Raw genomic sequence first — 26,361 nt, forward strand, 5'->3', positions numbered from 1 at the left:
ATATGTCAGGTTCTAAAAGGAAATGTTGCAAAATCAAATGATCTTACACATGGAGGCCCACCAGCTTGTTTCTTAATATTTATAAAACTGCCATATAACACTGTGTAAAGAATCTCCAAAGTTATGCTTCCTGTTCAATCGTAAAACAAAACTATAAATATCTGAGACTTTATTTCTCTTCTGTTAACAGAGCACACTTCACTGTACAAGTTTTAATAACCAATTTATTCAGTGTATTTCATTTTTATGTAGTTTGATATAAGGCATATGGAACATTTATAGCAAATATGAATTTAAAACAAGTTCATACAACTGACACAACTGCTATTAAAAAAAAAAAGGACACTTTGAAAAATACAATTTCAGTTTTATTTGTAGAGGAGTGTAAAACACTTTGGTAAACACTGAAAAAAGCCCCTAATATAATGGCATGGCCTACATGTATAGAGAGAAGTTTCACATGGACCCCAAGCCTCAGAGTTTCTGATAAAAAAAAAATATATATATTACATCTATGACTCAAATCATTTCACATTCCTGTCTAACTCCTGTAGACTTATAATAAATAAATTACAAGCTATTTCCAACTGATTCAACACATCACTGTTCACTTAATACATAAATTTAGAACAGAAATACAACATAAAAACAGACAGCTGTTTGGTACGAGTTTCATAAAGTTGTAGTTATCATGATAGATGTTTCATATGATAGACTGGTTAAACCTTGCATACAGCGAGTTATCATGATAGATGTTTCATATGATAGACTGGTTAAACCTTGCATACAGTGAGTTATCATGATAGATGTTTCATATGATAGACTGGTTAAACCTTGCATACAGTGAGTTATCATGATAGATGTTTCATATGATAGACTGGTTAAACCTTGCATACAGTGAGTTATCATGATAGATGTTTCATATGATAGACTGGTTAAACCTTGCATACAGTGAGGTATCATGATAGATGTTTCATATGATAGACTGGTTAAACCTTGCATACAGTGAGTTATCATGATAGATGTTTCATATGATAGACTGGTTAAACCTTGCATACAGTGAGGTATCATGATAGATGTTTCATATGATAGACTGGTTAAACCTTGCATACAGTGAGTTATCATGATAGATGTTTCATATGATAGACTGGTTAAACCTTGCATACAGTGAGGTATCATGATAGATGTTTCATATGATAGACTGGTTAAACCTTGCATACAGTGAGTTATCATGATAGATGTTTCATATGATAGACTGGTTAAACCTTGCATACTGCATAAAGTTGTAGTTATCATGATGGATGTTTCATATGATAGACTGGTTAAACCTTGCATAAAGTTGTAGTTATCATGATGGATGTTTCATATGATAGACTGGTTAAACCTTGCATACAGTGAGTTATCATGATAGATGTTTCATATGATAGACTGGTTAAACATTGCATACAGTGAGTTATCATGATAGATGTTTCATATGATAGACTGGTTAAACCTTGCATACAGTGAGTTATCATGATAGATGTTTCATATGATAGACTGGTTAAACCTTGCATACAGTGAGTTATCATGATAGATGTTTCATATGATAGACTGGTTAAACCTTGCATACAGTGAGGTATCATGATAGATGTTTCATATGATAGACTGGTTAAACCTTGCATACAGTGAGTTATCATGATAGATGTTTCATATGATAGACTGGTTAAACCTTGCATACAGTGAGGTATCATGATAGATGTTTCATATGATAGACTGGTTAAACCTTGCATACAGTGAGGTATCATGATAGATGTTTCATATGATAGACTGGTTAAACCTTGCATACTGCATAAAGTTGTAGTTATCATGATAGATGTTTCATATGATAGACTGGTTAAACCTTGCATACAGCGAGTTATCATGATAGATGTTTCATATGATAGACTGGTTAAACCTTGCATACAGTGAGTTATCATGATAGATGTTTCATATGGTAGACTGGTTAAACCTTGCATACAGTGAGTTATCATGATAGATGTTTCATATGGTAGACTGGTTAAACCTTGCATACAGTGAGGTATCATGATAGATGTTTCATATGATAGACTGGTTAAACCTTGCATACAGTGAGTTATCATGATAGATGTTTCATATGATAGACTGGTTAAACCTTGCATACAGTGAGGTATCATGATAGATGTTTCATATGATAGACTGGTTAAACCTTGCATACAGTGAGGTATCATGATAGATGTTTCATATGATAGACTGGTTAAACCTTGCATACAGTGAGTTATCATGATAGATGTTTCATATGATAGACTGGTTAAACCTTGCATACAGTGAGTTATCATGATAGATGTTTCATATGATAGACTGGTTAAACCTTGCATACAGTGAGTTATCATGATAGATGTTTCATATGATAGACTGGTTAAACCTTGCATACAGTGAGTTATCATGATAGATGTTTCATATGATAGACTGGTTAAACCTTGCATACAGTGAGTTATCATGATAGATGTTTCATATGATAGACTGGTTAAACCTTGCATACAGTGAGTTATCATGATAGATGTTTCATATGATAGACTGGTTAAACCTTGCATACAGTGAGTTATCATGATAGATGTTTCATATGATAGACTGGTTAAACCTTGCATACAGTGAGTTATCATGATAGATGTTTCATATGATAGACTGGTTAAACCTTGCATACAGTGAGTTATCATGATAGATGTTTCATATGATAGACTGGTTAAACCTTGCATACAGTGAGTTATCATGATAGATGTTTCATATGATAGACTGGTTAAACCTTGCATACTGCATAAAGTTGTAGTTATCATGATGGATGTTTCATATGATAGACTGGTTAAACCTTGCATACAGTGAGTTATCATGATAGATGTTTCATATGATAGACTGGTTAAACATTGCATACAGTGAGTTATCATGATAGATGTTTCATATGATAGACTGGTTAAACCTTGCATACAGTGAGTTATCATGATAGATGTTTCATATGATAGACTGGTTAAACCTTGCATACAGTGAGTTATCATGATAGATGTTTCATATGATAGACTGGTTAAACCTTGCATAAAGTTGTAGTTATCATGATAGATGTTTCATATGATAGACTGGTTAAACCTTGCATACAGTGAGTTATCATGATAGATGTTTCATATGATAGACTGGTTAAACCTTGCATAAAGTTGCAGTTATCATGATAGATGTTTCATATGATAGACTGGTTAAACCTTGCATACAGTGAGTTATCATGATAGATGTTTCATATGATAGACTGGTTAAACCTTGCATACAGTGAGGTTCAAAAAACTTAAGAGGTTGTGGTTACAAAAACCAATGCTCAATATAAAAATAGACTTCTCAGACAACGTTGACGAATAAATCGTGCACATCACTAGTATATTACTATAAAATGACAAACATACTTACATTCCATTCTAGTTCATTTAAAAACTTCAAGTGATTACTGAAATATTCAGAAAAAAAACAAACTTTGAGGTTTTTGTTGTAAAGGAAATTAGATGAACTCAAAAAATCTAAAATCTCTAGTGTTTAAAAATTAGAAATCTTTCATTATTCATTTACAATGTATATCTACTACCTTTAGGTCATAAAGCAAAGTGGGGATTTAGCTCTTTGATACAAAGAAGTCATATGACTTTATTACAACAATCATATATCACAAACCTTCCATATACACTTTCATTTTCAAACTGGATCAAAACCTATTTTCATTATATCTTTGATTCGGATTGAAAAAAGGCTATGGATAATAAATTTAGATTTACACTTGTTTATTTTAATGGTTGCAAGACATTTTTGGAATTAACTTTATTCTACACAAATGACTGTAATACATAAAACTGTACCTAAACAGACCTTTTCACATTCTGCTTTAATTTTATCAGGTGACTAAACACAAACATGTCAACCAATTCTAAAAAAAATTTTTTTTAATAATTGAAAATAAAGACCCTAAATGCAATTCAAACGACTAGTTAATTCCGTTTGTTACTAAATAGTAGAGAATTTCTATAAATTAATAATTTAGTTAAAGTTTTGAAATGTGTCAGAGTACGCAAAATAATTTTTATATATATATGATGACAAGGAACCAAGCTGAAGTAAAAATTTGTTCTGAAGACGGTTGGTATTAAAACTTCAAAATAAAGTGCAGAGCAACATTGTGAGGTCATCTTCACGTTAACAGTTTGTCTTATTTATTTTATAATACTTCTGGAAATCATGATTCACGAAAACCACTATACTTCTTAAATTACATCTCGTTACATTTTAATATTTTGTATAATTATTTCATTATTGTATAAAATTAAATCTCAAACATTAAAAACATTTTTTTTGTAAATCTGCTTACAATAATTTATTATTGTGAAGAAGTGGGAGTCATTGAATTCAATACTAATGTAGTAATGTATAGTTATTAGATACGTCTATACACATGAAGCTTGGTACTAAAATATTAATGAAAATATAACACGAGGAAATCTATATGGCTTATCCCACGGCGGTACCGTACCATATTTATACCATCCTTTAAATATAGAGGCTTCATTGCAAAAATGACATTTGTAACTTAAGAATCACTAAATATGCAGTATTGTATCTGCTTTCACTTCAACAGTGTATCGCTGGACTTCACTGAAACTATTAGTTCCAGTCCTCCTTTCTGAAAATTTAACAATGTTATTGTGTCTATCTTTTTGAGGTTCTCTGTCAATGAAGTGATGATTCTACGATTGAGCTGGTATATTAAATCTACTGGGATTATATTCAAACAAGTTCTTCTATCATCCAGCCTGGACCCATGGATTAGTTTAATAACTACAGTTACAACAAGATGTTCACCATCACATCTAGAACAGTTCAAACACTTTTCATTGTTACATGATTTAACTTTCAGTTAACTTCTCCATGCTGGTTCTGATGGTCTCAGGTCAGGTCCAGTGACCTAGACTTCAAAAAACAATGCTAAAGGTCTTCTTTCAATATAATCAAAATAACCAAAGACTTTCCAGAATTGTTTTTAATCAACATTAAGATTCTAGAATGGCTCCTGTGGCAGATGTTAATAAATATTACAGAAATAAAAAGAAAATAAATTCTTAAAAGAAAAACTTATCATCACACGTAATAAAACCACCATAACCTGAACATGCAGAATTAGACAAACATCTAAATAAAACAACAGAGACAGTTTTCGAGTGGGTTATTTACATTATGATAGTTTCTACCATTTACGTGGTCATCACTGTCGTCTAGCGTTATAACAGATGACTACACAAGCAGTCAAAATACCATAACTCTAAAAGATGCATGTCTGGACTTTTATTTAGAGTACATAGTGGATTTCCTGTCCATACAATAAACATCTGTTAATTTTATGTAATGTGCACCAACTTCCAAATGTTTTCCTGTATTAGTTCAACAAACATACAAATGTAGACAAGAGCTTTAGTTGTTATAAAGAACTAGCCAGAACACAGACAGACCACATGCTGTAACTTTCAAGAAAAGCTAAACACAAAATCTAGAACAACTACAGTATAAAAGTATTCTAGTGAATACCAATACATAACATTCCCAACCACCATGGAATTAAGTCTACAATTAGGTTAATCAGAAATCAAATAAAAAAGAAAAATATTCTCCACCACACAGTAAGTCGAGCATTTCAAAGTTTACAGTTTCATAAATGTGTTTTTGGATCTCACTTACCTATGTGGTGGAGCAAACCCTTGTGCATGGATTTTAACTTTACAATGTATGGAGAACACTGTCAGCATTAGTGGTTAGCATGATGACTACGATGGAACATTCATTATTTACATGGTGGCTGGTACGAAAACAAGATGCCATAAAAGAAACGAGTCATGCTATACCAGGTGAATCTTTTTCATGCTAGAATAAGAAAGAAATTAGTTGAACATGATAATGACATGAACTTCTACATGTGGACAGAACTTATAACATTAGTAAAACATGAGCAACAGCGTATCCAGCAAATAATTAGAAGAAACTGTGAACGTGATAATTAAAAATACAACATTCATTCATCACTAATTACACAATAACATACTGTTCTTCATGGGATGATATCAGTCCAAGACCCAATTTTATCACTAGATGAGGTTGGAACTAAAAGCTTTATGCTTATTAAGTTTACTTTGCATCAACCAACCATTAAAAGTGATGCTATATAGAATCAGTTTATTTCTGAAAACAACAACTAACATGTGTCCTCGTTCCATTACATAATGTGTCTCCTCCTGGTGATTATTACTGTAAAAGTAATGCCAGAAAAATGTTGACTTAATTCAACATTCATTTATTATAATTCTGCAAACATCTCTAATAATTCTATAGTGAACAAAGCACATCTTTACACATCCAGTAAACAATTTTTTCACAGTCTGATGCACTTTGTTATATTATTAAGGTTTAGAAATTATGATAAAGTCAGTTGAAAGAGAGTCATTTAAAAATACACCAGTTATTATTCTGAGTTTTAATTTTCATTAAAATGGAACCCTTACAACATATACTTTAGCCCACCTTTAGTATCCTACAACAAAATTTAAGATACTATAATACTCCACAAGTGCCTGTCCTATAACTCGAGAAATGAAGTGAATACCTCAATTAAGTAAACAGTCACGGTTACATTTTATAGCAATTTATCTTGAAACAGTTTGCAAAATATAATTTGTAACTTGTATATAATTTATACTTCGTTACCAATATACAATTTAATAATTAACAGTTTTTTTAACAATAACCTAAGAAAACTTTCACTTGTTCATTATTTGTTTTAAACAACAACACACTCAATGATTACGTTACAACAATCTCAACAGGCGTTCGTTTGCCAACAATTCAACATACACACAATACACAATCAATGATTACGTTACAACAATCTCAACAGGCGTTCGTTTGCCAACAATTCAACATACACACAATACACAATCAATGATTACGTTACAACAATCTCAACAGGCGTTCGTTTGCCAACAATTCAACATACACACAATAAACAATCAATGATTACATTACAACAATCTAAACAGGCGTTCGTTTGCCAACAATTCAACATACACACAATCAATGATTACGTTACAACAATCTCAACAGGCGTTCGTTTGCCAACAATTCAACATACACACAATACACAATCAATGATTACGTTACAACAGTCTCAACATGCGTTCGTTTGCCAACAATTCAACATACACACAATACACAATCAATGATTACGTTACAACAGTCTCAAAAGGCGTTCGTTTGCCAACAATTCAACATACACACAATACACAATCAATGATTACGTTACAACAGTCTCAACAGGCGTTCGTTTGCCAACAATTCAACATACACACAATACACAATCAATGATTACGTTACAACAATCTCAACAGGCGCTTCGTTTGCCAACAATTCAACATACACACAATACACAATCAATGATTACGTTACAACAATCTCAACAGGCGTTCGTTTGCCAACAATTCAACATACACACAATAAACAATCAATGATTACATTACAACAATCTAAACAGGCGTTCGTTTGCCAACAATTCAACATACACACAATACACAATCAATGATTACGTTACAACAATCTCAACAGGCGTTCGTTTGCCAACAATTCAACATACACACAATACACAGTCAATGATTACATTACAACAGTCTCAACATGCGTTCGTTTGCCAACAATTCAACATACACACAATACACAATCAATGATTACATTACAACAGTCTCAACATGCGTTCGTTTGCCAACAATTCAACATACACACAATACACAATCAATGATTACGTTACAACAGTCTCAAAAGGCGTTCGTTTGCCAACAATTCAACATACACACAATACACAATCAATGATTACGTTACAACAATCTCAACAGGCGTTCGTTTGCCAACAATTCAACATACACACAATACACAATCAATGATTACGTTACAACAATCTCAACAGGCGTTCGTTTGCCAACAATTCAACATACACACAATAAACAATCAATGATTACATTACAACAATCTAAACAGGCGTTCGTTTGCCAACAATTCAACATACACACAATACACAATCAATGATTACGTTACAACAATCTCAACAGGCGTTCGTTTTGCCAACAATTCAACATACACACAATACACAGTCAATGATTACGTTACAACAGTCTCAACAGGCGTTCGTTTGCCAACAATTCAACATACACACAATACACAATCAATGATTACGTTACAACAATCTCAACAGGCGTTCGTTTGCCAACAATTCAACATACACACAATACACAATCAATGATTACGTTACAACAGTCTCAACAGGCGTTCGTTTGCCAACAATTCAACATACACACAATACACAATCAATGATTACGTTACAACAATCTAAACAGGCGTTCGTTTGCCAACAATTCAACATACACACAATACACAATCAATGATTACGTTACAACAATCTCAACAGGCGTTCGTTTGCCAACAATTCAACATACACACAATACACAATCAATGATTACGTTACAACAGTCTCAACATGCGTTCGTTTGCCAACAATTCAACATACACACAATACACAATCAATGATTACGTTACAACAGTCTCAAAAGGCGTTCGTTTGCCAACAATTCAACATACACACAATACACAATCAATGATTACGTTACAACAATCTCAACAGGCGTTCGTTTGCCAACAATTCAACATACACACAATACACAGTCAATGATTACGTTACAACAGTCTCAACAGGCGTTCGTTTGCCAACAATTCAACATACACACAATACACAATCAATGATTACGTTACAACAATCTCAACAGGCGTTCGTTTGCCAACAATTCAACATACACACAATACACAATCAATGATTACGTTACAACAATCTCAACAGGCGTTCGTTTGCCAACAATTCAACATACACACAATACACAATCAATGATTATGTTACAACAATCTCAACAGGTGTTCGTTTGCCAACAATTCAACGTACACACAATACACAATCTCAACAGGTGTTCGATCACCGACAATCCAACGTACACACAATACACAATCAATGATTACGTTACAACAATCTGAACAAACATTTTTATTTCATAGTTTAATTCTAAAGTGAGGAGACAGAATAAAAATCAGTAAAACATAATAACCAACCAACTATGCTTTACACTACATAATAACTAACTACGCTTTACACCAGGTTGTATTTTATTTTTCTCCCACTGTAAATGGCTTATTGTACTTCCTTAAATTTCTTGTTTATTTTCTAATATACAATTTTAAAAAAGTAACTGTGCACAAGAAATATTTGTGCACAACAATCGGTTGAACTGATAAACTTGAGAGAAACCAACAGAATCTCTTACAAACTGTTGGCTGCTCTTTGCTCTGGTTTGATTGAATATTGGGTTTCTAAGTTTATTATTTTTGCATAAAGGTACATAAGGACTATATGAACATACACTACATGGCCAAAAGTATGTGGACACCTGGCCATCAAACCCATATGTGTTTGTTGAACATTTCATTCCAAAGCCATGGGCATTAATATGGAGTTGGTCCCTCCTTTGCTGCTATAAAAGCCTCCACTCTTCTAGGAAGGCCTTTTACTAGATTTTAGAAAATGGCTGCAGGGACTTTCTCCTATTCAACCACAAGAGCAAAATGAGGTCAGGCACTGATGTTGAGCGAGAAGGACTGGCATTCCAATTCATCCCAAAGGTGTTTGATGTTGTTGAAGTCAGGGCTCTGTGCAGACCAGTCAAGGTCTTCCACACCAACCTCGACAAACCACGTCTTTATGTACTTAATTTTGTGCACAGGGGTATTGTCATGCTGAAACAAAAAAGGATTTTCCCCAAACTGTTGCCACAAAGTTGGAGGCACACAATTCTCTAAAATGTTATTGTATGCTGTAGTATTAAGATTTTCATTCACTGGAACTAAAGAACCTAGTCCAAACCATGAAAACAGCCCCAGACCATTATTCCTCCTCCACAAAACTTTACAGTTGGCACTAGGCATTCAAGCAGGTAGTGTTCTACTGGCATCCACCGAACTCACATTCGTCTCTCCGACTGCCAGAAGGTAATTCATCACTCCAGAGAACATGTTTCCACTTTTCCAGAGTCCAATGGTGATGTGCACATGGTAAATCTTAAGCTTGTGTGCAGCTGCTTGGCCATAGAAACCAATTTCATGAAGCTTCCAACAAACAGATCTTGTTCTGACGTTGTTTACAGAGGCAGTTTGGAACTCGGTAGTGAGCGTTGCAACTTGAACAGACAATTTTTACTCGCTACGAGCTTCAGCACTCAACAGTCCCATTCATGCTCCTAGATGTTTACACTTCACAATAACAGCACTTACAGTTGGCCAGGACAGCTCTAGCAGGGCAGAAATTTGACAACCTGATTTGTTGGAAAGGTGGCATCCTATGATAGTGCCACGATGAAAGTCACCGAGTTCTTTAGTATGATCCATTCTACTGCCAATGTTTGTTTATGAAGATTTCATGGTTGTATAGTTGAATTTATAAACCTGTTAGCAATGGGTATAGCTGAAGTAACCAAACTCACTAATTAGAAGGGTGTCCACATACTTTTGGCCATGCAATGCAGCTCTGTACTTAGTTTTAAATGGACACACAAGAAGGAAAGAAGCGAGTCAACTACTGAAGAACTACATCCGATTTAATGCTCGGGTTTCACCATTACTCTTAAGGTACAGCTACAGCCTTAAAGTACAAATCATATTATCTGCTAAGCCTTACTCAATTCAGTGGTTATATAGAATTAATCTAAACACAAAACTGATCAACATAATGTGAATCATTACCAGGATCAAATCAATGGTTTATTGATTTTTTTAGTACAGAATTTTAAAAGGTTGTATGTTGATCAACAGATGTGTAATTAATAAATGTTTAAATTTACTAGTGGTGATTCTTGGATGAACTGCACCTGCTTGAAGGCTTGTGGTAGGCAACATTTTAATCTCCAAAACTACAATTTCCTTTCAATAGGTATGGTCACACCAAACATGCTTGCCCTTTCAGCCATGGGAGCATTATAAAGTAATGGCCAATCCCATTATTTGTTGGTAAGAGTGTATCCCAAGAATTGACTGTGGGTGGTTATGTCTAGCTACCTTCCCTCTAGTCTTACACTGCTAAATTACAAACAGCTAGAACAAATAGCCCTCCTGTAGCTTTGTGCCAAATTAAAAAACAACAACAAAGAAACCACAAGGTATGTAAAATTGGTCTGAACAAAATAATTATTTGTTACATTACCTAATATAAATTGTAAAACTACCTATGTTTTAGGGTTAGTAATCCAATATTATAACATTTTACCTCTAGCAATCATAAATGTGCTTGGATAAACAAATTCAAGCATATCAATTTTTTAAACAGACTGCAGCTTCTTCCAGCACAAATTAAAGCACAAAACTTTGAAATCCCAGTTATTCTTATGTTAGTGGTGAGTTGTGTTTCTATAACTAACTTAACAACTCAGTAAAAACAGCATGGTCATGAACTGGTCTACTATGTTAGTTGTTAATAAATGTGATAATTATAACAAAATTAATAATACTTTAAATCATATCTATCTTAATTAGTTTAAAATGGGTTTGCAGTTTGAGAACTATATAATGGCATTTCAACTGCACATTGTTGTATGTTACTGTCTAGGACATACTCACTCAGTGCTAGATGTCATTAGACTGAAATAACGTTAACTAGTTTAAATGTTATATATCAAACCTTGATACTGACTAACATTTTAGTACAAACTACCACTAAAACAATCAACATGGTGAGACTGTAACCATCTGGCAGTAGTTTTATTGAAGTATCATATTACTCTGAACCAATAGTTAACATGTAAACATAACCATCTGACTAAATATTTGTTTGTTGATCATTTTATATGATTTTGAAGCCAATAGACAAAAACAGTCTATAAGCTATTACTTTCAGTCTATTATATGTACAAATATAATTACATCTCTTGTTAAACAGTTACTTTGTGACCAGTGTTCCCTCCAAGATGCATGACTTAATTTTCCAACATACAGTAACAGCGAGAACCTTAATGACCCTGGCAGTCAATAGGTCTAAAGCCCAAGTAACCAACTGGTAGCATTTCAAAGTGGCCTTATGATCCAGTAGGGTCAGTGATGTAACAAAAAAGAACTGATAGCACACATCTGCACATTGCATCTACCCTTGTACACAAGGAGGTCCACACTTACTGATTGAAAAAACTAGAGGGAACGTTGATTGCACCAATCTACTGATGTTAGCTACAGCACATTTAACCCTACAAGTGTATTTAAACACTTACAGCCAAACAACAACTATGTTATAACATGCAGATACATACAGTCCCATATACCAAGTCACAGAACTATTAGCCATAACCTCAGTAAACTTTTCAAAGTTTACAAGGTATGTAAACAGTTAAACTGCATGAAACCTAATAAGCAAAATGTATTGTCACAATTTCATTTTACCTAAAACAGTTAACTCCTCAGGATTAATTTGTAAGATCAAAGTAACATCAGTCGTTCTAACGAACTCCAAGTTAGTTTTTACTATTTCCACAGCACTTATGTCTTAGCTCTGGAAAGCGGTACAAGTCCTGGCCATACGTTATATTTAGATATATTCATTGAGTACTAAAACCAAACATAGAAAGAAAGTTATTTTGTTTCATGCAGTTAAAGTATTATTTCAAATTCTACAAATGAATTTAAAGTATCATTAAAGAATAAAAATAAATATTTTATTATTAAACCCAACATTCATGAACATGTATTTTTACATACACCTGTTTTAACTGGATAATTTTCTGCTAGATTTTTATCTGAAAAATCCATCATAAAAATGTTTAAAACTACAAAAACACCTTAAACACTTAATACACAAATCTTATGGTTAAATGATGCTAAGACATATGCTTGAAATTCTACTCAGATATTAAAAAAAAACTTAGAGATGAAGCTATTATTCATTAGAGATTGTGAAGTTAATAGACATGTCTAGGTTACAAGCAGAACACTGTGCAAGTAAAATAAACAAAACTGTTGGTATATTTCTTCCAAATATATCACTCAAATTACTACAAGAACATTGTGTGAGTAAAATAAACAAAACTGTTGGTATATTTCTTCAAAATATATCACTCAAATTACTACATAGATCTTTAGTATGACAAACATCACTTCCAATAGTACCACCATCAAAATTACTTAGTGAAAACATAAGTTTGTAGAAACACATTGAAATTAATAATAAATATTACATCTGATGACACAGTATCACTAAATCTGTTTCTACCTTGAAGTTTAAAAATTAAGTACTAAATAGAAGTACAAGTGTAGGAGCTTTAACTTACATCTGTTCTGGTTTTAGATGGATAAATGATAAACAGAAACAGCTGAAATCCTGCTAGCATGGCACCTATCAAGTTGGGTACCTGGAACAGTTAACAGGTATTTACTTTTCCACATTGGTATACTAAGTTGTTGTTTTACATTAAAAACAAAATTCAAGGTCAAGAATTTAATAATTAATATAAGAAGAGTTGCATGTGGTGAAATATGATAAAATTTACGTTCATACTATTGCTGACCAAAGTCCACAAAACAAACTGTCACTGTTGACACATATGTTTGACCTTTTTTTATTTTGCTGATGAAGTACAGAAATTTTATCTTCATCCAATCATCATTCAGTGTGATATGAAGGAGCTCAACAAAAAATTAATGTTTTTTTAAACATTCCATAAACCTTTATCAGGCAAGTCTCTCAGTAATAACCTACATTTACCTTCATTTCACCAGTTTATAAACGTTCAGTGTGTAAGAAATGACAACCCTCGTGCTCACCTGAATAAACTTGTCGTTCAACATAAAGCCATACAAAAACCACAAGGATGTCATTACGAAAGTCGTCAGTATGATTGGAAAAGGTAACATTTTCACACTTTGTGTCTTTAGGACTTCAGCCTGAAAGAATAAACAGACACCATCTTAAATACTTCACAAACAACTATTGTTATACATCAAACAACACAACATAATTCATGCTACCAAATATTTAAATTTCTATATTCAAAACATTAAGTAGTAAAAGCTAAAACTTTACAAGTAATATCAGCAATTTATTCAGACAATTCTGTTTATATGTACTTAAAAAAAAACAAAAAAACTTAAGGTTTAAACTTCATACTGATGCAAATAACCAAAAATGAGATATCGCTTTAACACTAAATATCAACACTAGTCAGGACAACTTAACAGAGTGAGCAAATCAGATTGACACAGAACAAACACCAACTAAAGCACATTAATGTCTTTCTGTAATGTCACGTTTCTTTAGTGCTGTGATTAATAACTGGGATATTTATGTCTTATCAATAAATATTTAGACATTTCCTGTATTTAATAACATAAATGAAAAATGTTAATAAAATAAATTATATTTTTCACAAATTTAAAAATACAGAACTGCTTTTTATAACAAATTAAAATAATGTTATTCAAAGTGATTATACAATTTACACCTAAACAATAACAGTTCCTTCTCTCTGATGACAGAGTCTATTGACTAATATTCAGGTCCTTTTAATTCTGAAAAGTGAAGCTAATATGTGTCATAATAATAACTTAGGAAATAATGATAGAAAAGTAAGGACTTTTGTTAGATTAACTTACAAAGTTCAAGATTTGTACATCTTGTCTGAAGAAAAGTTTTTAATAAAAAAACCCAGGAACAGTTTTCAAATAATTTGTCTCATGTTTCTAACTAAGATTTCTTCAGTTGCTCCTGAATAAGACTTAATACTAGACCAATAAAAATAGTTCTTAAAAACCTCTCAGAAGTTACAATTATAATTTATTTACACAGATTTGAACCAATCTTTCCTGCTACAAATAAAAAAAAAATGTTCTAGAAATTTGAAATGAGGAATTAAAATATAGAGGTTAACCAAATGATTATATTTCTGTAACACATAAACAAATTAGACAAACTGAGCTGTAAATGTTACCATTGAAGAAAGTGGGGCAGCACAGAATGCCAAGCTTGCTCCACTGGCCATTAGTCCAGAAGCAAATGTTGCTTCATCTTTACCTTTAGTGATATAGACAAGGTAATAGAAGAGTCCAAGTAAAATAACAGCAACTCCCAAGAGTTGTTTATGTAGGGTTTGCTGTGGGGAAAAAAAAAAAAAAAAAATACATATACTTCACTAATGAAGTGTCCATCAGGTGTCTCTATGTAGACCCATTTAATATAACCAATAAATAAAGACATACATACACTTGTCTAATGATCCATCAGGGGTCCCTCTGTGTAGGCCTGTTTGATACAACTGGTAAGACATACATATATGGCTTCATGGTACAATAAACATACTTCTAGTATAAGTGCTATTTTTTAGCTGATACTTCCTACAAGTAATCTTCATCCACAATGTTGGCACAACTCCCAGTACACTGTTTCAACCTCTCTTGTCTATATTCACTATTTTAGACACTACTTACACACAGATTTTAAGTTTATTTACAGATTGAGTGACTGTTCACAATAACTTCATGACATACATAATTTCATACAAACTAAGTTCCACATAGTTCATTAACATTAAATACTGTTCATCACTGTAGACGTACGAATGTAGTTTAACCCTTAAACAGTGGGAATGTTGTAGGTAGGAGCATTAACTGATGATGGCCACTGTTTAAGTGTTAAGAGTGAAGGTGAAGAGAAGATGGAATGGCCTTCAGACACACACACAAAAACACGTTTTTGTGAATTTGAGAGTTTCTTTGAAGGTACAAAACTGATTGTTTACATTATTAATACTGTGTAAATATTATTAACCACATCAAATTAAATTACAAGTTAAATATACATGTATTTAATAAGCATTTTATTTTGGCTTTAGAATGAGTTTTAAGTTTGTTTGTCTACGGTCTTGGTATTTGTTACTATACTTATAAACAATAACTCTTCACAGAATTATAACAAGGGTATCACAATTGTATTTGCAAGTCTATGGATTTCATGTAATTACAAACACAAAGTGTTCAAAAATCTTTGATATAATATCAACGTCATAACACTATCCTTTGTGTTTCATATTTATTATTATTATTTTTGTTTCTAGTGTTAAAAACACATCTTTGCCAAATGACTCCTTTAATATGTAAATCTCAATAATAAAATAATAATCTTTATATTTTAACTGTAAATAAAATATTTAGTACAAATTATTTTTAAAAGTAGAAATCTACAAAATATCAGGTGTCCTTTCAAACATTCAAAATTGTTGACCAATCAACTTAAACATTAAAAACTTTTAAAAAGTACAAGAAATCTTAAACCTAGTTGGGAAATTTAACGTGTTAAAGAGGTATCTGTATAACCTTATCATGAAATTCTGAAATGTTAGTATTTACCCTAATACATACTATGACCATTACTGGTCTGTTTACAATTAATTATTTATCTTTAAAGTTTGTTTAACCTTAACACACCAATACTAATCACAACATCGGTACACTATAAAAATGTACACACAGTTCTTTCATGACACATATAAAGTTTGATTATTTAAAAAATTCAGTGTTATATATACCAACAAACTCACCCTGTTAAGTGTGAAGATGTAATACCACAACACATAAATTGTCTGGAATGTCAGACCAATCACATTGACAACAATTACAGCTGAATCTCGAATAAAAAGTCCATAACGGAGCCATAACACGCCACTGTAAAACATAATAATACTACAGTAGTCACTTATGTAACATTGAAGTAAAACGTTACTTACCAAATTTTATCTTACGTAGTTTAAAAACACATTCCATAACGTAGTTAAAGTAAATACATTTAAACTAAATATAACAAAACAAAGTATTAGTAAGTGTCTACAGTGAAGTGAAATAAGTTTATGAATCTAATTAACACCCCTGACTGAAGGGGTATGCTGTAGACTGCCTTATAATAAGTGTATTATAAGTTTAATATGAGAACTCAGATGAGTTAGACCATTGGTTATCAAAGAGTAAGCACAAGAGCATCAACTGAAAATCACCAATGTCAAAATCCATAGAAGAGAACTGAACAGGTGGGATGATCAAAAGATCCCCCCGAATGTTTGAGAACCACTGAACAGACCAACAACAATATAAATATACAAGATTCTGTTTGTTCATTTTTCTGTAATTAAACACAATGGGTTATTTGTGTTGTGCCCACCAGAGGGTATCAAAATATAATTTCAGTATACAAGTAACAAACACTTACTACTGAGCCACTGGGAAGGTAATACACGAGGTGTTTTTTAAGTAGAAGAAACTTCATACAGCTGCAGGTTTAAAATTCTACTTTAAGGCATCTCTGATTTAAAATTCATAATGAAGATTAATCCAGAAGAACCAGAGTGTTCAGAGAAGCATAATTTTAACTTCTTTAAGGTGTAACTCAACCTACATTTATTGTTTTGTTATAAATATCTAACCGTGTATTCACGAAGTCTCTTCTAAAGTCCGTTTCATAAAAGTGTATTCCATAGAAATTTCTTTATGAATACATTCACATCAAAAGAAGAATGGTGAAAGGTATTCAGTAAATATTTAATAATTTGACAAAAATAAGAAATCACAACTATTTGAAAACCTAGAACACATGAACAGCTATTAAATGAATAATAAATGAATTTCAGTATGAAACTTTGCCTCATTCACCAGATCTTTTCCCTACAGATTATAATTTGTTTAAAAATATGTACAAACCAAAGATCAACTGAAGGTATCTCCAAAGATGTTACTGTATCAAAGTGTCTAATTCTTTAAAGATCTTATCAACAAAATTACAACTCATTGAAAGAAGTGTATCGAGTCTAAACAAGCTTATTTTGATTAAATAAATTAAACAACAAAAATATATGTACTTGTTTCATGTTTTTCTTTAAAAATCCAACAGCCAGATAATTATTTTTACCTTAAAAAAAGTATGAAACCTAATAAGGTACAAGTAAGAAAAATCTGACCTAGTCACATCACATGATATATTTAACACATGCTATATAAAGTCTCTAAACAAATCACAGGTGCAAAGTTGCCTAAAATTCAAATCATGACACCTAAGTGCTTTCAGTAATATTGAATCTATGTTTGGTCAGTATTCATAATTTTAAATTTATTATTCAAATTGAAAATTAGTTTAACATTACTATTTTAAAATGAAATTTTAAAATCAACCTAAATCTTCAAAAGGGCAACAACAGTTTATGGGAATAGTTTGGACATGTGCACTATATCAGTTTTCACATAACAGACCCATGGCTAAAATTATCACACTGTATACAGATATCCTGGAGTGCAGACCTCACAATATCTTTGGATTGTCCCTGTACAAAGATAATTTTCTGTAACTACAACAAACATTTTCTAACCACAGATGTGCAATATATTCCATAACCACAGATGTGCAACATATTCCAAACCACATCTTGGTGCCTACATTCTAGAGGTAGTACATACATACAGTCACATGTTCAATAAACTGCATACATTTACTTACCATAAAACTCCTGTTAAAAATGGAAATGGTGATATGTCCACTGTAGATCTCTTTTTCCAAATATTTTGGCAGACAAACCTGCATGTTAAGAAAGACAATTCAAAAATATCTATACTAAGGTTTACCTTGAGTTACACATTCATACATCAGTACTAATGTTTGCCTTGGGTCACATACATTAATCATAGAGTTTAGGGTCACATGCTTAATAAATGAATGGGCAAATGGTTTTTCACGGATTCTAATTAAAATAGATTTCACAAGCACAAGTGCACTATTCTTATCATGAAATATCTATAAAGCTTTTTACAATGATGTAAAATGCATAGAAGTATCATACACACAATAACTCGCTAAATATAACAATTACACATGAAATGACAGCGCAACATCATAAACATAAGCATCTGCATAGCAGATGTATTTTGAGATTCAACAATTTCAAGAACCTAAATTACATTCAGAAGGTATACATATAATGTGAGGACAACAATGGACTGTTGTTCCATCTGATCAATCCCTCACACTAAACTGTAAAACAAACTCAGACACCCTTTAGCATTTAAATACTTAGACTTTCAGTGACCTCCCTTCGTTTAACTGAATTCAACACATTCGAAGGAAAAAAAAAAAAACTTATTCCTAAAGGCTAATCAACCCATTAAAAAAAATAAAGCTATCTTTGATTAAGATGACACTGGCCATCCCAAGATTTATATTTGCGTCTTACCATTTTCACCATGAAATACAAAAAAAGATGATGGGTCAACACTGTCATCTCTTTTAACTATTCTTTTTTCAAGAGAAAAACTGTTGCAGAGATCTTAAACCTGTCCTCCTATATCCACCTTTCCATCTCAGGTTTCATCCTAGTTGTCTTTCTTTAAACCCTTTTAAATAATTCAATTTCTTTCTTGAGGTAAGGAACCCTAATAAGGCTTAGCTGATGATCTAAATAAGGAAATTATAACCTCTTTGTATTCAACAATTCTGTAGATAAAATTTAAAATCCTATTTCTCCTGCCACTAACAACAGCATATTTCTTGGATGCTTTAAAAGACTGATCAATCATCACACTAATATTCCTTTCTTTGTTAAAGTTACTACCATCAAGAATTAATTCATAATTAAAATTATATATCATGTGCATCACCTTTTGTAAATCATCAGCACCCACAACCTTAATACCATTATAATTAATTCTACTGTTTATTGGACCAACTCTGTAAACAATCTAATTCCTTTTGCAAGTCATCAGCACCCACAACCTAAATACCATTATAATTAATTCTACTGTTTATTGGACCATCTCTGTAAACAATCTAATTCCTTTTGCAAGTCATCAGCACCCACAACCTAAATACCATTATAATTAATTCTACTGTTTATTGGACCATCTCTGTAAACAATCTAATTCCTTTTGCAAGTCATCAGCACCCACAACCTTAATCCCATTATAATTAATTCTACTGTTTATTGGACCATCTCTGTAAACAATCTAATTCCTTTTGCAAGTCATCAGCACCCACAACCTTAATCCCATTATAATTAATTCTACTGTTTATTGGACCATCTCTGTAAACAATCTAATTCCTTTTGCAAGTCATCAGCACCCACAACCTTAATACCATTATAATTAATTCTACTATTTATTTGACCAACTCTGTAAACAATCAATCCTTTTGTAAGTCATCAGCACCAACAACCTTAATACCACAAGAAATCTAATTAATTAATTGACCATTGCTTTATCTATGTAACTGATGAAAGTAAAAAACAAAGATTATACACTAAACCGTGAGGTACATCACTTGTGACACTGATCCAGTTTGAATAAACTCTCTCCAATTTCTTCCATCCAGCCAATTTTCTATCTAATTACCTAACTTACCTTCCACATCTGCAGAGAAAAGTTTCTACAAGTATTCTATGTAGCACCTTGTCAAGTAGTTCCTGATAATTCAAATACAGAGAATTCACACCCGTACCCTCTTCAAAGAATGTTTAATGATTAGTGAGGCAACTATGAAACAAAGTTTTAAACTTTGTTATATAATTGTGTAATAAAACATTCATCAGACTTTCAAATATCCCCCTACAACCAATCAGTGATGACTAACAGACTTAGTTTTTAAATGACCTCAGAAGATTAACATTAGCTAACTTCATATCTTCTGGCACCTGCTGTTATTAAAGGAATAGTAACACGTATCCAGTCCTAAACTTTCTTCAAGACCCTTGAGGAAATACTGTCTGACTCAAGAGGTTTATCACTGTTTATCCTTCTAATTATCAATCTCACAATTAATATAGTCATCTTGTTCCATCCCATTTCTATCTATCAAGTATCCAGGATGAATTGTTTAAATCTTCATTAGCAAACATATAAATTATTTTTACAAATAGAATGCTCTTCTGTAAGGCAGTCTATATTAAGTTAGAACAAGACACAATTTAGTTGTAATTTCTAAGCATTTAAAATCTGTCAATTTATTTAAAAATCACTAGCATATAACTTTAACACTGCAATTATAGTTTTTCAAATACAGTACTAGATAAATTAAGTTAAAAAAAATTTGTTACAGCTCTTCTATCACACGTTACGTTCACGTGATTACCTAAACCTGAATTATCAGATGTACACACAGCCACCAGTTTTACTTCTGTTCTCAATTCTTAAATGTACACTGGTGTCACTAACCAGGTGTCCATCTTGGAGGAATCTATGAATATAGTACTATTGTGTACTATTAAATTTTTTGTTTTTTTTTCTATTTTGAGATAGTGTATTTTTATTCTTTCAACTGTGGAATAATTTTCATTTACAGTTGCAAGTAGCTGTAGTATGCTAGATGGAAGACTTAATATCTGAACTTGACTTTCATTAAAAACCCCATGTGGTTCTTCCATTCATGCAAACTTCCCTTCTGCTCCCCAGGTCGGGTCCAGATCTGTATTTAGACAAATGAAACAATCACTGGATCCACAATGTGGGGATATTCTCCTAATAATATCCATGGATTCACCTGTCTTGACCTCTGTAATCTGGATCTAAAACACAGGTTGGTAGTTGAAGAGAAGGAAAGTATTGATGACTGAAAAAATATTGTAACCAAACACTTATTGTTGACTACAATAATTACTACAAAGTTTCTACAATGTGCTTGAAAAAATTTATGAGGAGCATTTGGGATTGTCACTGGTTTGTCATCACCTTCATAGAGTTATCACAGCACACAAGACTGGTTGCCAGAAGCCAAACACTTGAAGATCCAAACACATACATTAAGAATTTGTTTAGATATATTTTAAAACTTATTAAAACAAACAACAAATCTGCCTAAACAGCACTTACTCAACTTGCTACCAAGAAAGCAACAGAAAAGGAGTTATCAAACAACTTCACAAAAAAACTAAAATTTATCTTGCCTAAAAATCTTAAACCACTTTCCATGCTTTATAAGAAGAAGAAATTAAGACCAAGCTGTAAGCCACACAAAATGCTAACAGTTACTTATAAATTAAAAATCATTGACAGTTGTGTTACTTGTAGCTCCACGTGTCAACTGCTCAGTTGTAAATATGGTTATACATTAGTCAATTTTAATTTAGGAGCAAATGTAAAAAAACTTCTCATGTCTCAAAACAATCCATAACTAGACAATCATGTTGCAACCATAAAAGCCTGTGTCGACGAGCAACATAAACAATAAATCATAAAAAAAGAAACAAAACATTCATGTTCTCCTTTAGTCTTGTAAAATAAAATGAGAAACCTTACGATAAACTTTTCTCTCTTTGTCAATAACGTATGTAATTGTGATAAAGAGACACCATTTATACAATAATGCATTAACAGAAAAGAAAAGAACACATTTCAAACTCTCCAGATTATTCACAAACACATTTATCTGTCAACACATCATCAAGCTCTCCAATAATGTAAATAAATACAAGTTAATCAACATTTAAGATAATTCTTTAGAATATGGCTAATGGAAAAAAGTTTAATTAACCATGTAGAAAATTGTTTGAATACGATTCTGCGATACTTAAAATACCAACAGTAATAAATACTCACATTCCGCTACAAAAACTTGCAACTGTACAAACTGTTGCAGCGTTTCTCAAGATGGTTTTGAAATCCATTTTTTCAAAGTTCTCCTGTTGTAGTCTTTCCCATCAATTCTAACCGGATACATTTAATTAGATATTTTCTCTCAAATACTCCGAGCACAACAAGCATGCTTGATAAAATACACTGCAACTTACTAAATTAAAACCTTTAAAATTTTGTGAAAAATATTAAACCCAGTAATAACAAAATAAATAAAAAAATAAGGGATTTAAAAACCTGCAACTAAAATTTGTAATGAGAAAATATGACTGAAAATAGTGAAGTCATTTACTTCAACTATGTATCTCTATTCTAACTCCACTAAATGTAATTCTAGGTAACAGCAGGGAACCAAAATAGGGGTTTTTGTTTTTTAGTAAATCATGTCTATAGCATCTCTAGCCTTGTTTCCTCAATTATTTATTTTACAAATTGCTGTCAAATTTTTAAATTCTAAATTTTTTATTTATCTTATTTGCTGGCTTTTTTATGTCCAACTATGGACAAAATGACTACATGCTATGGTAACTTACTTTATATATTGTAATAATAATATACCTAGCTAGTAACTAGCTGATATGGTCCATGAAGATTTACTCTAGCTATTAACTAGTTAATCACATATATATAATGCATAGCAATGGACATATATATGACTGGAATAAGACACCCATCCCCCACTAAGCCCATATAAAATTTTAATAGTAGAAAACCAGCCTTTTCAAATAAAGCACATACATCTAAAACATTGCTTTAAATAAACCTTTGTGTCTTTAAAGTAAATATATTGTAGGAATGTGCGAGATAATATTTGAGATGTGTATTGATGTATTTTTTTACTCTTTTAACTTCGTACATAATACAAGGATTAACTACTTAAAGATACCAATTGTTCAATGTTAGAAACATTCAATATCTATCTGCATGTTACAGTAATCTAATGTCCATCTGTTATTTGCTGATAATTCAAGTTTCATTTTGTACATGTGCGTTTTAAAAGAACACACCCCATATTTGTAAGAGAGCTAACTTCAAGGGTAAATGATACCTACTTTTACACTATAAATCTGAAATTCTACAACTATGACGTATTTTTTGTTGTTTTTTTTTTTTGCTTATATAAGACATACAACTAATATTACAACTTGTAATAACGTTAAGTTGTATGTGGCCAGCGTAGTGCAAAAGTCCTAAAGGGCTGAACAAGGTATGAAACCTGGAAATATAACACTAACAAACCTAATAATAATACTAATAGCAACACTGTGAATGTTTTTTCTAAGCTAGCGAAGCATCCTTGTAATTAATTATACTTGTCACAAGTCAAGCTTAGAAAAGGCTTTCACGCCATAATTTAAACATATACACTCTTATATCTAGACTAAATTTAAAATAACTAACATTACTGAAAGTCCTATACGCCTATACTCCCTGCGTTACATCAAAATTGTACAGTAACTGCGATGGTTTTTACTTATAGCGTCTCCAATTGCTTACGTATATGAGGCGCCAAATGTAACGTCACAAGTTTAAGTCTCATGTGAAATTTGTATAAATAAACGTCAATACGTATGTGTGTTTACATTTATTGATCAATCAACACCAAACTTGACATAGTGATGCAGAATGACACGAGGAAGGTCATGGGGGGGAACCCCTCATCTAATTTCATATTAATAAAATTACTGAAAACAATATGCTTTTCTTTTTAACATTGGTACTTTTATGTATTCTTACTGCATTTTCAATATTTTATTATATTACCGGAAAAACATAGGCACAATCTCTTATCTTCTTGTAACAAATTAGTTTGTATTTCACCCACCCAACGGTCGGGTGCTCCAGCTAGTAATATACAAACAGAGCAGTTCCTTACATTTTCAGGACAATGTCCATGTAAATTATGAATCGACTCATTTGTTTGTAAATGTCTCTACTACTTATAACTTGGCTGAGAATTATTCTTATTGAATTACGAGATGTAATTCATAATTAAAATATCACTTTTGTTTCATTAAATCGCCTCTTTTATTTATATAATGTACATTTTATTTAGGAAATGCTCACCTTTTTTATACGTTTATTTTTTTACGTATACTTGTCGATTTAAAGCCTACACGATAATTTACGAATCCATGAGATTATTTAATAAAATTTAAGACGTTATAAATTGTAAGTTACATTTACTAAATTAGTAAATATAATTATCAAATTCTGGTGTCTCATATACATGCAACAAATAAAAATATATATTTTTTCCCCTATAGTAAACACATACCTCAACAAAATGATAAAAAACAACAACAACAACAAGTGTCAACGCTAGAACGATTTATCCATCAACCGAAGATCCTAAATATTTTTTTTATCTGTACGTACAAAAATACGGATGCTCCTGTTGCTATATGACTCGTTGCGCCACCTCCAAAGCTTAAATTATTTTCTTTTCAAACCTTGTTTTTATAAATGCCTTAAAAAAACTAAAACAGCGCCTGTAAAATATCAAACGTACAAGTAAAAATTCATTTAAAGACATTTTATTAAAACTAGGAGAAAATATTAATATATTGTCCCCGAACAAGTACGGGTACAATAGTAACAGTGTAAGTCTGTTGGGATTAGTGTCAATAGTCTTTGAGGCAGGGTACAAATATATAAATGTATCGTGGCAACATTTGTGGTTCTGTTTCGCAAATGGCGAGATACTGCAATAACACATTTATTACGTATGTGTCGAATGTAAACACCATTGTTTTTAACTCCTCTTAGAAATTATTTTTAGAGTAATGTAGTAACACCACCATATCAAAAAGTATCAATTTATGACTTTTAAATTGAGGTAATAAGCTTACATATTATTTACAAAAAAAAAAAAAAGGATATTTGCTTCGTTTATTAGGAACTATTTTAAATTAAATTGCTATACAAATAAGATACTGCTGAGCCACCGGCATGCTAATTAAACATACTTTTGCAACTGTGTTAGGGCCCGGCATGGCCAGGTTGTTAAAGCACTCGACTCGTAATCTGAGGGTCGCGGGTTTCGAATCCCCGTCACACCAAACATGCTCGCCCTTTCAGCCGTGGATGTATTGTAATGTTACGGTTAATCCCACTATCTGTTGGTAAAAGAGTAGCCCAAGAGTTGGTGGTGGGTGGTGATGACTAGCTGCCTTCCCTCTAGTCTTACACTACTAAATTAGGGAAGGCTAGCGCAGATAGCCCTTGTGTAGCTTTGCGCGAAATTCAAAACAAACAAGCCATTATAACCTTACATAACACAACTGTTAGTAAATCCAATAACACAATCTCTGCAGAACAAAACTACACAGGGCTAAAAAAACTAATCATCAATACCCATACTAACTAACGCTATAAATTTGATAAAATTCATGAAATTGTTCTGAAAATTAGAGAATGCCAGAAACTACAAATGAAATATATTACCTGCATACAAATTATCACATTCAAGCCAAATATTAACAGTAGTTAAAGACGGAGAGAATAGTCTAAGTGGTACTTGACTCTCACAGGTCTACACAGATGATGCACTGAACCAGTAGGTGACCACAGAGTATTTAATATTTA

General features: G+C 32.1%; 1 protein-coding gene across 9 annotated transcripts; it reads right to left on the reverse strand.

The window, feature by feature from the left end:
* Positions 1-206: 206 nt before the first annotated feature.
* On the reverse strand, positions 207-25,193 carry LOC143234596 (sugar transporter SWEET1-like). 9 transcript variants are annotated; one of them, XM_076472054.1, is made up of 10 exons: positions 25,052-25,193; positions 22,738-22,844; positions 18,656-18,733; positions 16,716-16,839; positions 15,111-15,272; positions 13,948-14,067; positions 13,455-13,535; positions 5,749-5,931; positions 3,442-3,478; positions 207-483 (listed from the first exon to the last, which is right to left on the reverse strand). In XM_076472054.1, the coding sequence occupies exons 2-8, from the start codon at positions 22,803-22,805 to the stop codon at positions 5,902-5,904; spliced, it is 663 nt and encodes a 220-aa protein (XP_076328169.1). In that variant the 5' UTR covers positions 22,806-22,844; positions 25,052-25,193; the 3' UTR covers positions 207-483; positions 3,442-3,478; positions 5,749-5,901. The 9 variants fall into 9 exon arrangements, with proteins under 9 accessions (XP_076328169.1, XP_076328168.1, XP_076328170.1 ...); XM_076472053.1 differs by lacking the exon at positions 25,052-25,193 and adding an exon at positions 24,175-24,307; XM_076472055.1 differs by lacking the exon at positions 25,052-25,193 and adding an exon at positions 24,196-24,234.
* Between the last annotated feature and the right edge of the window lie 1,168 nt (positions 25,194-26,361).

The sequence above is a fragment of the Tachypleus tridentatus genome, chromosome 12 (genome assembly GCF_004210375.1).
Source record: "Tachypleus tridentatus isolate NWPU-2018 chromosome 12, ASM421037v1, whole genome shotgun sequence".
Lineage (NCBI taxonomy): Eukaryota > Metazoa > Arthropoda > Merostomata > Xiphosura > Limulidae > Tachypleus > Tachypleus tridentatus.